Genomic DNA, 13,770 nt, shown 5'->3' with positions numbered 1-13,770 from the left:
TTACATAACTATTAACTGCACAAATCACTTTGTTGCTGGAAAATGAAACTCACCCCAACAGGTCTTGTTCCTCAAGGAATGACATGATGGATAAGAATATGATTTTACTTGTCAGCTTTCAGAGTGCCATTGATTTTGTGTATATTTATGATACATTGGCTGACATGAAGCCCATACTTGTATTGGTTCTTCAGCATGTTTTGCTGCAGATGAGCATTGGCCATACTACCAATATGCTACCATTTTTCTTCTCTGTCGTTGAACAAGTTACTGTTAGTCATTGCCAGACAGTCTTTGCTCATCCATTTGCTCAAAGTCTAATACCTGTTTTACTCTTTTGCTTTTGTTCTTTCTCCTAAGCAGTGTTTATTGAACAGCTACACACCTGTTTCATGCTAATGTGTATCTTACTGTTCTAGAAGTAAAATAGTTGTATATCATGTAAAGAGCATATTCTGAGTTACAGAACATCACTTTTGAAGAGTTTGAGCTTTCTGTATCAACTGTTTCTATTATTGAAAGTATTAGTTTCATTTACTCTCTTTAGAATTTCTGGACAGCACTATGTGGAACGTGAAATTTGGCCTCAATTTGTTTTGAGGAGTAGCTTTCACCATCCTGAACTTTGATTTCTAAATTCTTGTTATCTGACAGTTCAGACCTGGGAGCGAAGAGTGGATTCATACTACTATTGGACAGATTATGACTGCATGTATTTTTATAGACATTTTGCTGGCTGTTTGGTTGGATGATGGCTAGTCACAATGTAAACTATCAACTTATGACATTGGTGTAGTTCATTTTCATATACTGCAGGGAGAGCAATACCATAATATTTGCATATTAAACCCATTTTATTCACTGTTTCCATAATTACTTCCAATACAAGATATGTTTTCTTATGGTGTATCTAAAGGATGCAGAAAACTGATTTAAGATGTTCAGTAAACATATTTAGATATTTATGTAAAATCTTGTTTTAAACAAGTGCTGAGTCAAAAGTTGATCTAAATTATAACATTCTCAGTGAAAAAATCTGCATTGTTTTTTTATATAAGCAAAGCTTAATCATATACATTTCAGTTTGAAAAATTACATAATGAGGAAATATAGCTTTCTATAAATATAGGTAAAGCAATATTAATGCATACCAGATATGTTACTTCACCTGTAGAATTCCATTTTGTGATTAAACCTACCATCAATTGGGATTGGTAGGTGATGGATTACCGGTTTAACAACGTTAGTTCTTCATTATCTTAGAAATTACAATCCAGGAAACATCTTCAAATTCAACAAGTTATTAAATGATTTTCAACTGAAACATGCAGAAACACATTTCAGTTTATGTCAACTGGAAATCCATTTTATCTCCAACTGTGTGTATATATTCTATTCATGTACCAGCTTTCAATTAATAGAGTAGTTTAATTTGGAACTTTTTTGACATTTTATAGATTCGTGAATATTTTTTTTGTATATTGTGAGATTTGGAAACTAGTTCTTGGAACATTGTGCTGCTCGTCATATATTTGGTATATTATTTTGTCACTTCCAAAGATCAGTTTGCTATACGTGTATTATTTGAAATCATTACTATCTCTTGCCTATAACTTCTAACTATGTCAGTTTATAACACGTTTATTTGAAGGTTGGGTAAATTCATTACTTCTTGGATCTTGTATGAGCTAAAGAGGCATAACATTTTAGTATGGATTTATAATTTGTTAAATTTCGGATACTGAGTGGATTTATAAAGTATAACTTCTTGAATACTAAATGAATTAATATAATACACTCCTTTGTGGCTCCGTAACTTAACACGTTTTAGACACTGAATAGATTCATAACTAATTACTTCATTCATATGTCCTTGATCCATAGCTCACTTTTTTTTGGGTACTGTGTAGATTGTTAAAGTACTAGTAGGAAAAGCTTTAAAAATTACACAAAGTAATTTTAATTTCATAACTAACTATTGGCCTGGTGTTTTATTATGAAATGTGTGCTACGTTCACATGCAATTAAATTATTTATATACTATTTTTAATATTCTTTCACAGAAACTAAAAGTTCATTTTCTGACATGCAAAGAAAAAATTGGCCAATCATGAGTTTTCATACTGTTCATAAAGAAAGTTTTGGATTTTTTGAAGATAATAGCAGTATATATAAAATCAATAAATCATTTATTACAAAAAATATTCTTTAGTTACTTTAGTAGTATTTAGTAATGATTAAGAAAAATTATATTATATAGTTAGGCTCTATAAATATGCTGTATATTTGTACTGAAGTATCACATTTTGATAATACTAGAACTACAGCACAACTTTTGTAGCAGTAGTGTAAAAGTTGTATGGTTTCTTCACAGCATTTTTCATGTGAAATTAACCATTTTTGGGGAGGGGGGATTATTACAAGCTTCTCTTGAGGAATGTTAGAGCAATTATCTGTTATAACTTTAGAATAAGTAATGTATGAAGCTCCTGTAAACAGATTGCAGTTTTCCCTTTAATTCATACACAAGAGAAGTGAACTGTTTTTGATATCTAACTTATAAATTGGCATACACCTCATTACATATGTAAATCCTCTTATTTTTTTTTGAGATATTCAGTTCTTAACTATGAAATGACTAACACATTTTTTAATATTTGTTTTAGCTGTTATATAATTCAACTGTGAAGTTTGAGGTTAAAGAATATGGTAAGTATAAAATGATATTTTTATTTATATAGTATTTTTACTGATAATGGAAAATTTACAAAGCTTGTATCTTAGCTGTTAATTGGTCCCCCAGTAAGACAGCAGTAAGTTTAATGACTTACAATGCTAAATTCCATGGTTCAATTTCCCATGGTGAGCACATCAGATAGCTCAATGTGGCTTTGCTCTAAGAGGAACAAATAAACATTTTTCTGTTAATTGATTAGTGCTTATCATCTGTTTAATACCTCTATCAACCAGTAGGTTTAAAATTTACTTCATAAATTGTGTTATGTTTTTCTACTCATTCTACCATTAAATGGTAGATGTAGTAAGTGTTTAGATTTTTATATTCCATTATTGACACCATATAAAGTAAATTCCTTGTTCAGTGGTTGAGTTTTAATAATTCTAATTTGTTTAGTGCTTGGGAAACCACCAAAACTAGAAAAAGTTTTTCCACTGTTTTTAGGTAGGCCAAAGCTTTTAGCCTTTTTTCTAACAGCTTGGAATGGAATATATGCAAAATTACCTGAAGAGGTGATTTTAAAAAAAAATATAGCATGCCACAAATGAAGCTTTGCACATCTACATTCCATTATTTGGTAGTTATCATTGTAAGAGAACTAAAAAGGTCTTGATTACTGAGAAATCTTACTTTTTGTAGCTTACTGTTTATGGTAATATAAACTTATCTAAGGAATTAAGGGCTTTTAGGGTGTTGATAAAAGCAAAAACTTGCATTTCAGAAGAAAAATGCCAATAAATAAATTTGAATCAATTTTTTAATAAGTTGAAAAATATATTCATTGTTTTTTGCAAGAGAGAAATACTGTTGTTAGGTGTGTGAACTTTAATGTTACAGCTATATTGAATAGGTCTACGAGATAACAGTAGATTTATTTGTCCAAGATATCAGTAAGAGTGATACTAAATCTTACTACTGAGTTAATGTAAAATTAAATAAAGAGACTGCACACAAAATGTAATACAAAATGAACAATCTTTATTATACACAAACACTGTGTGTTTACTTGCTGTTACTTACATGGGACAATTACCTTTACTGGATCACAGGACTAACAACTGAAGGCAAATTTCCAGATTACACTAACTGAAATGATATTCCAGATCACACTGACCAAGTGAAGATGAAATTCAAGACTTACAAAAGGCAACATTCTTTAGTTTGGAAGAAATGTTGCATTTACCCAGGGCAGTGTGTGTAACCCATGTGACTAATGATTCTTATTACAACATAAGTGAGGCTGTAACCTCTAGGTATCACTTGAACAACCATTGAAGGACACTGTTGTCAACAGCCTTACACAATGTGTTGAATTGAGCAATAACCTCTCTTGTTGGTAACAGGTATTATCCATTTCTGAGAACAACAAAGAAATAAGGGTAACTCAGAATGAATTCAGCTTAACTGTATTGGCCATGTGTTATGTGATGCATGTACATAACAGAAAATAAATTCAAAATAAATATAAAATAATAACAAAAAAAAAGATAGCAATGCATGTTATATTCAAATACCACAAATGTAGTTTAATATTTGTATGTAACATCTAAAATTTTATATCCAAAATCATGTTAAAACTCTTTTTTTTTTGCTAAGTTTTCATTTTCCATAGGTGCACATAACAAAATACAAACTGTAGAGGGGATAGCTGTAATTTAAAATGTGTTCTGTTCACTTCTCTAGTTAAACAGCTGCACAGTGAACAATCTAACAACAGAATTTAAAAGATCGAATAAATAAGACTCCTGACTACATAAAGCTGGTAGAAGAATGGGTCATATTTTAATTAAAAAATAAATTTTAGGCAATTAAGCATAATATTTTTGTTTGATACTTAAAACATTTTTTTGTATTTTTGTGAAACTTTAGTTAGGATCTATAATAGAAGTAAGCTTGGTTTGTCATTTAGTTTATTCATAAATTGAGGTGTGAGAAGTAAAATGTGCTGATACCTATGTTACAATAAATAAATCGGCTAATGTGAGCCTTACAGGAACATATGCAATACTTCATGTTTGAAGTATTTGACAATTCCTCTTTGAAACATAGCTTGCACTCTACTTACAGATAAATTAAAAGATTTTTGGCCCTTTTTATAAAAAAGAAAATGCTGTACTAATTGGAGATGTTTTATCAGTCAGAAAAAAAATGCTTTCAACATATATATTTTTAACTTTTCAAAGATATCAATAAAGGTTTTTTTGTAACCTTGTTTTATTATCATTTTGTATTAGTATCTTTTAGATTGTAGTGAATATTTTTCGTAATATAATCATATTTTACTGGCTGTCTTTAATTGTAAATATTTTTTCAAACTTATTTGTGTGATCATGTCTATGCTGAATATGATGTGATTGAGTTATTTCAAAAGCATTTAATCACCAGTATGCATTTTCAAACAATTTTTTCCAGTTTTGCCAACATTCTCTGTTGATGTAACAGCTCCTGAAATTATTTTACAAAGTACAAAAAAAATCAGTGGAAATGTACATGCCAAGTAAGTCAAAACTTTTTTTAATTTTGTATAATAAACTAAAAGAAAACAGACTTCACTTTGAAACAAAATAAGACAAAGTGAGTGTTCTGGTTTTCAACACTGTTTAGCAAAACAATTATATAGGGCTAAAGCCAGAGTTAGGTCTGTTTTATATTAGGACAAAGATGATTCTGACTTGGAGTGCTAGCTTTCTCACTTAGATAATCTTGTTCTATACTTCAAGTTAAGAAATTTGAAGTTTTGATATAATAACAGTAGTTGCTGTACATTTTTGGAAGAAACTGCTACCTCTTTGCCTCATTAATGTTGCCAGCTATGGCTGATGGGAATTTTCATGTTAATGAAGACAGTTTAAGAAATGTGTCTTCTAACCACAACAATGAATTACTTGTCATGACCTGTTTAACCAGTATCATTAATATGATAGATTTTAGCTGATATTTTACTCTATTAATCCCAAAACGAGTTACGAGTATCATGTCATAAACTTTTAATGGGTGGTGGTGGTGTTACAATGAGGAATTGTCTACTTTACACCCTCTTTATCTTCAACAACATTTGAATGTGAAATTGGTCATTTCACTGCTTTCCCTATCAAGTTCTGTTTCATTGCTTGGTTCATTTTATGTATGAAAAATACTTTGTGTTCTTAAAAAATCCAGTTTCAAGCCCTTCTCTCAAGGCTACTTTCATTGTTATCAGTCCAAGGTACCTTGTGCAGTCCTTCAGTTGGTGATAATGGAGAGTTGTCAAACTGAAATAACTTCTGAAATTATTGAGCTTCTAAAGTTAATGTCTTTAGTAACATTTTTTAAAAACTTTCCTCTAGTAGGAATTGGGGAGTATTTTATTAAAATTGTTGATGTTGTTGGAGGCATATCTCTTTCTTGTTTCAAAAATATCTCAAGGAGAGAGTATCTTGGGTTCTATTTCGTCTGTGCATCTTGTACAAATTTCATTTGAGACTGAAATAAACCAAACACTTACATGTGAGTCTTACCTTATTGAAACAAGAGCTATCTCAAAAGCATGTAGAATTTTAAGGATGCTTCTAAAAGAAATATGTATCTCTAAATACTTTTTTTATCCATGTGGCTTGAGCTTGTACCTTTAAGAATCTTGGTCAGCTTGATCTTATAAAGATATTGGTGGTGATTTATTAACCCCTTAACTACTTGAAGTGGATGAATTTTTCCAGTCACTTTAAACGTGACTAACTTACATAATTTCATCGTTACTCTTTTTTTTTTTACATCAGTATGATAAATGATCAGTATTAAAATAAAGAAATGTTATTTTCACAAATTTTTTCTCTATAGCTAACAAAATTTCAAACTTTCAGCTCACAACTTCTCATTGTTTTCATTCAGCTTGCAAAATAAATCATGGGTATTAGATCTATTTTTTTCTTTTGAGATACAGTGTTTTTCTCATACAGTTGTACATGTAAACATACAGAAATTTATGTTATGATTATATTATAGATTTTGTTTTATTTTCCAAAAACTAGATCTGTGACTGGGTAATTGAAATAGTTTAAAACTACTAAAATCAGTTAATCCATGTTTTACTTTTTAACTATATTCATTTACTGTTATTATTAACCTCAGTTTACTGTTGTTGGCTAAATTATGAAAATATGCACAACCATCATTTGTCGTATATTAAATGTTGCTTATTGGTCTTTCTTATTATGTAAATACAACTGTATTACCTATATAAAAAAGCATCAAAGTAATTGAATTAGGACAATAATCTCTGTAGCCTTTTTGATATATTTTCAGTATTATTACATTTCTTCTGTTATAAGAGAAAGAAATCCTTCAGAATTTGTGGCTTAGAATTTTGAAAATTTAACAATGCTATGTTAATTTTGAATAATAGGTACGTGTATGGTGAACCCGTGCATGGTACAGCAAATTTCAAATTTGGGGTGAAGTTAAGAACAGGAAACAGTATTATTATTGGCACACTATATGATAAACAGGTATGTTAATTCTTCTGTTATTGCCATTATTCTGTTATTCTCTTTTCAAGTCTTTTTTTTTTCTAGTGTGTTATTGTCCATATGTAGACAAACTAAAAATCACAAGATTCCTGTATCTATGTTGTCCGATTCTCTTTTCAAGTCTTTTTTTTTTCTAGTGTGTTATTGTCCATATGTAGAAAAACTAAAAATCACAAGATTCCTATATCTTTGTTGTCCGATTCTCTTTTCAAGTCTTTTTTTTTCTAGTGTGTTATTGTCCATATGTAGACAAACTAAACATCACAAGGTTCCTATATCTATGTTGTCCGATTCTCTTTTCAAGTCTTTTTTGTTTTCTAGTGTGTTATTGTCCATATGTAGACAAACTAAAAATCACAAGTTAATGAAAGTAATTAAGTAAAAAGCAGTTTTTATAAACTTAGTATTTTTTGCAGATTTTACTACAGTACATTCAATATTAAATTGATTGGTTAATATTGTATGTTCATACACTATATTTTTGTAAATTATAGAACCTATTTGCATAAAGTTTTTAAAGTGAATTTTGAAAGGAACTTTTATTATTAAGATTAGTTAATAGTAATATCGCATTATTGTTTATTGTTTTAGAAATATAACTTATTATCTTAGATTACATAACATGATTGAAATGTTTAGATCAGTGGATTTTCTATAGTTTCATTTAGAGGTAAGCCAACTATATTTTGATAGTAAGATCAAAGGGTTGTACAGTTTTCTATTGTTACAAATAATTTACATTTATAAATAACATAAGTAGTGTTTGACATAATTTTCTATTAATGTTTTAGCTTCAAGATGGTAAAGTGGATTATCAAATTGATGTGAATGAGTTTATCAAGCATGGGAAAATATCGAGTTTTTCTGACTTGGAAGGAAACCATCTTTTTGTGGAAGTGTCTGTGTTGGAACAGGCTACAGGACAACGAGAAACTGGAATAAATGAAAATGGCATCTTTACACTCTCTCCTTATGATGTGTCATTCAAGCGTTGCCTCAATAATTTTATGCCTGGATATACGACATTAATACCAGTGAGTGTGATTTTGCAAAGCAGTTGCTACCGTATATTTAAGAAGTATATCATATAACATAAGTACGTATATGATCTTAATAGTATCTTAAATAGAGCAAGGTTTTCACTCCTTTGCATTAACATTTTAAAGGAATATGAACTTAATGAAAAATAAGAAAAGCATACTATTTTTCAAAGCATTTTATCTTTACACATTCAACTACACTGAGAAGCTTTTTCTGGTAGACAATATCACAGAGAAATTGTAGTTAAAAGTTTTGAGTATCATTTTAATTGTGAGAAAGTCAATAAAGTAGTACATTCAAACTAATTGCACATTATATATAATTATCAGTTGCAAACTTTCAAATTCATTCATTAGCCACTTTCGTATTTTTAAAATAATAATTGTTATTTTTAAAGATTAGGGCATTAACTAACAATATTATAATAACATTTTCATTGTTGTCATTGTACCTGTCATTTAAGATTTAAAATATTCATTTCATAAAGAAGTGATTATGAGTGAACTCGTAAGCTTGCAATAAATAAATATTATGTAAAGATAGCTTGAAACTATTATTTTAATGTAGTTAGTTTTGAGATTATATATTTTCCTTACTAATTTCTTCAAGGCTATTCCTTTTACTAGACAGTAGATAGGGGGATTTGTATTCTTGTTAGCCCAGTAATGTGCATCATTAATTACAAAATGAGGCATTTGGCTACATTAAGAAAGACATTATTACAACAACTGCAATCATGTTTTTCCACTTTTTTCCACTATTAATCTATTACCAAAGTTAATGCCAGTAAATATGCTTTTGTAAAGTTTTGCAATTCATCAGTGACATGTTTGTACATTTAGTTTGAAGAAAAAAAAATTACAGAAAGTAATTCAATTTTCAGTAATTCTGTAATGCTTTATAATATTAAGTTTTTTTCATAACACTAAATGTTATTTCTAAATTGTGTAAAGATAGTCCTTGATCAATGACATGGACTTCAATGCTTGGAAAGGCTGGACATTGTTAGTGGTTAGCATGCTGGGCTCTGAATCTGAGAGTCCATGGCTCACATTAACATTGCCACAAAATAAAAGCTCATGCTTCACACTAATGCTAAAATAATTCTTTAAATGGAGAAAAGAAAACTTTAGAAATTCATTTGATTTGAAATGATAAATCACTTCCATAATTTAATAACTAATATTACATTCAACTTATACTTTTAGGTGGACATAACCTTTGTTAGTGGTAAACCAGCTCCAGGTATTCCTGCTATTATTAGTGTTAAAGATGAGAAAGGAAGATCTGTGGTAGTCCAAAAGTCAGATGATACAAGTGATGAACGAGGACGTTGTAACTTTCTTGTTAATCCAAGTAAAGATCTAAAAGAGTTAAAAATAGAGGTAGGCTGATACTTTGCTCTATATAAAAATGTTGTGATCAATTGAAGGTTAGAGAATAAAGAGGTATTTTGATGTAATACTTGAAATAACAGAGATAGAGGGAGTTGAAATGTTGAAATAAGGATAATTGATGTAAACACAAATATAATTGACATAATTCTTCACACAAAAGTGTTGAAATATAGATGCAAATAATATTAACACAAATATTATTAATATATTATGTTAAGTGTATATTAAGTTTGAGATGTAAGTGATGTACTTACTGAAGTAGACTGATGTGTTGCATATAACAGTGTTGAATTGATGTACAAAAATATATTATAATAGTGATATGATAGTTTATCAAACAAAATTGGGACAAATGATGTGAATGCAAAGGTTGGAGGATGATGTTCTTCTTATTGAACTGTTGTATAGATACATTAATGATATGAGTATAAATGTAAAATATGTATTACCTCAAACAGAAGTGTTGTGAAGATGGGCTGATGTAGTAACATAGAAAGGAGTTATGTAGGGAAGTGAGATGAATACAGAGTTTGATCTGTTTTTTTACTTCATCGAGAAGTTGATGTATTTGTGAGTTTGATCTGTTTTTGTTTCATACAGAAGTAAAAATATTTGTGAATTTGGTCTGTTTTTCATTTTGTACAGAAGTTGATGTATTTGTGAGTTTGATCTGTTTTTCATTTCATACAGAAGTTGATTTATTTGTACTATGTTTTACATATTTATTTAAGGCTGTGGTTTATTTTTTGGTTGAGCAGTTTTCTGTTATCTTAATATAATTTTGCTCTTCATCTCTTATTTAACACTTTTTTGACTATGTAGGTTAGAACAAATGATGGCAAAGGAATTCAGTACCAGAAAAAAAAGTCACCACAGAATGACTGAACAGTCTTCTGAGTTTGGAGGAGTTATTGCTATAGACAGAGGCACAACAAAAAAGGATTTGAAAGTTTGTACACCATGCTCATTTATTTTAAGGCTTTAACTGTATAGTGGTTATATAATATAACATTTATAAAATATGGTATTACGATATAAAGAATGTTACAGTTAATAATAGATTCTTTTCTTCACTTGATATTACACATTTTGGTGAAAAAAGCGAAAATTCACAAATAATATTAATTTGTTCACTTTTATAAGAAAGTTTAGTTTATTTATAAAGCTTAAGTAACAAAGAATATTCTTGTGATATTCATGGTACTCAAACTTGTGTCATTATTTCATTTTCTTCTGTCAGTGGTTTTACTTATAAACATGTAATGTTTTTATCTCATGCCAAGCTATAACCTGGCAAAATAAATTAATAATCTGATTATATAGAAGTGAGAAACAAAGCTTAATTGGAGTTAACAATCAAAGCACAAGAACTGTTTCATAGTATTTTAAATTTTGGGAGGACATCACATTGATTTTGGTTTAGTGGTGATAACACTTTTATTAAATAATATCATTAAAGTAAGGCATTTATGGTCATTTAAGTTAAACTGTAGCTTATTACTACATCATTGGTCACTGAAAATGAGCTAAACCTTACATGTTTTACTGTAAAAATCATCTTTGTATAAAAATAAATCAACTGGTTAACACATTTACTATTTGTAAGGAGTAGAAATTAAGAGATATTACTCTCTCTGAACATTTAAGGAACACAGATAGAAATTTGATAAGTTAAGGAGAATTGCATGGCCATGGATTTTGAGATTTGTCTGCTTTCATGTTGGCTGATTGTCTGTCAACAGATGTGGAGTCACTAACTCTTTTTCTTATAATCTTGGATCTTACACAAACTGTATTCTTGAATGTGAAGTTAATTTCTATCAGCACACATTCATTACTTGAGACCAATTAGCCTCACACCTGTTGACAAAAGACTGCTATTACTTTCTGTTTCTCTTATGAGATCTTAAAGTTAGCAAACACAAAAAAAACACATAATTATGTCAAAATAAACTTCACATGAAAATACTTATACACAGAAGTATAGGTAAATCACACATTTTCCTTTATTTCTTGATAGAAACGAATAAGGAATCATATCAATAATATGATTTAAGTCAATACTCAAGAAAAATATGTACCACTGTAATGATTGTATGTAAAAGAGAAATCCCATATATTTAAAAGTTAAAGTATAAACAGCTAAAAATAAGAACACAGATGATACCATGTTAATTGTGGCAAAAAATTGTATCATGGCATGTTCTTTTTATATCTCATTCTTAGTTGTTTATACTCTTTTTAATATAATAATTGTAAGTAAAAAATTTTTGAGTTGGATGCATATAATAGCAATATCCTAAATGTCATATGAGCAGTAAAGATGGTTAGTATTAATTTTATATTCAGTATTTTGAAATTATAAACATCTTTTTAAATTTAATACAGCTGATTAATTTTTCTGTAGTTTGCTATCATGATCAAAGCTTTAAATTACTTTTTTTTTCTGATATTAAGATAATTGTTATGAAAGCTCAATTCTTGAACCTTACTCAAAATACTATATCAGAAACTAACTAATTTCTCCTAGTCAGTGATGGCAACAGCACCAAAATTTTGTGATGGGGTGGGGGCAAAACAAGACATCTTATGCTCATGTGTAATTTTAAAGGGACTCCTTATTCCTCCACCCACCCAGTTTTAGCATGCTAAGTTACGTTGAATCAATGTTGGGTTTCAAAAAGTACTTTGTATTGAGTTTTTAAGCCCTAAAATACTTGCAGATCTTGGAAAGGATCAGAAGGTTTATGACAATTCTAGCATATCTAGCAATTGTGTTTTTTTGGGGGGGGGATAACAAGTCCCTTTAAAAGTGGATTGATGAATAATGATCAAAAACATGAACTTACCAAGACACCAACCAGAACAATCCTCCAAACCAATGTTAACCTTGTATTTGGAAACTTAGTAATGAACCCATCAACAGTATCATCAAGTTCAATGGAAAGAGCACGTTCTCTGTGCATTCTAATTATTGTTTGACTCTTCAGTCTCTTATCTGCCATATTGGTTCTAAGGTGATTTTTGATCAGTTGAAGACAAGATGGCTCATTTCATACGAGAAGAATCTCGTCCTGCATTCCAAGTGTGGTTAGAGCTACAAGGATGTCCATGTTTGAGGGTGTGGAGCTTTGTAACTGATGCCGATAGCAACACTTCAGGTCATTTCTGGTAGCAAAATCACAAAAACATTGAGAGTAATATGAAGCTTTCTCATCACAACAATGAGATGTGATACTTTCAAGTGACCTAACTTGCAACTTAGTAGCAAATCTTATATCTGATGCTCCTTTTGCTTCACATAAGATGTTACTCAGAAACAATATACAGTACATGTATGTCTGGTCAAATTACACCAAATTGGATCAGACATTTAATGCACAGCCTCGATACTGTCATTTTTTGTCAACATGCTGCAGAAATTTAATAAAACAGTCCAGCCTTGCTACAATTGCACTTACAACATGCACTTGGCAAGTCCATCATGTTTCTGACATTGTTTTAAATTCTACAGGCTTATTTGGGTGCATGTCTTTTCTTCTTTGGAAAACAATCTACTGTGTGTATGAATATTAGAACCACTTAAAAAACTGGAGCAAGTATGAAGTGTTGAGAAAAGGTCAGTTAAGGAGTAACAGATTTCACTCTTTCTACGATGACCAAGTGAAGACAATGAGCAAAACAGTGAATGTAGATGGCTTGAGGTACGATTTGTCTAAATTTCTGTTGAACCCCAGAGCACTTGCTGCTCAGGACAGTGGTGCCATCATATTCTTGACCAATCAGATTTGTGACATCAAGTCTATTGTCATTTTTAACTTTTCCAGAATATATATGGTCAATGATTCTGTGTCTAGTTCATTAGCGACTTGAGAACCAAGAAATTCTTCATGAACTTCTGAATCATTAAAGTACTGAAGTACCAAATGCATCTGCTCTTCTTTGGATAGGTCTTTAGTTTCATTGACTAAGATTCAAAAGTACTGAGCTTCTTCTATGTCTTCTTTTATTTCATCCAAAATTATATCACTGAGGATATCCAAAATGGCATCTTGTATACTGTGGTTCATATATTTGGCATTTTTAAGTC

The 13,770-nt window shown here is 29.9% G+C and overlaps 1 protein-coding gene across 1 annotated transcript in view; it reads left to right on the top strand.

Moving 5' to 3' along the window:
* LOC106460254 (venom factor-like) overlaps positions 1-13,770 on the top strand; it is a 107,317-nt gene that overhangs the window by 24,975 nt on the left and 68,572 nt on the right. Inside the window, 7 exon segments of the mRNA XM_013919943.2 lie at positions 2,667-2,709; positions 5,150-5,234; positions 7,119-7,221; positions 8,034-8,276; positions 9,492-9,668; positions 10,503-10,538; positions 10,540-10,629. Coding sequence (XP_013775397.1) covers positions 2,667-2,709; positions 5,150-5,234; positions 7,119-7,221; positions 8,034-8,276; positions 9,492-9,668; positions 10,503-10,538; positions 10,540-10,629 — 777 coding nt within the window.

Source organism: Limulus polyphemus, unplaced genomic scaffold, assembly GCF_000517525.1.
Source record: "Limulus polyphemus unplaced genomic scaffold, Limulus_polyphemus-2.1.2 Scaffold33, whole genome shotgun sequence".
NCBI classification, from domain to species: Eukaryota; Metazoa; Arthropoda; class Merostomata; order Xiphosura; family Limulidae; genus Limulus; species Limulus polyphemus.
This window is presented reverse-complemented; position numbering and strand designations above follow the sequence as displayed.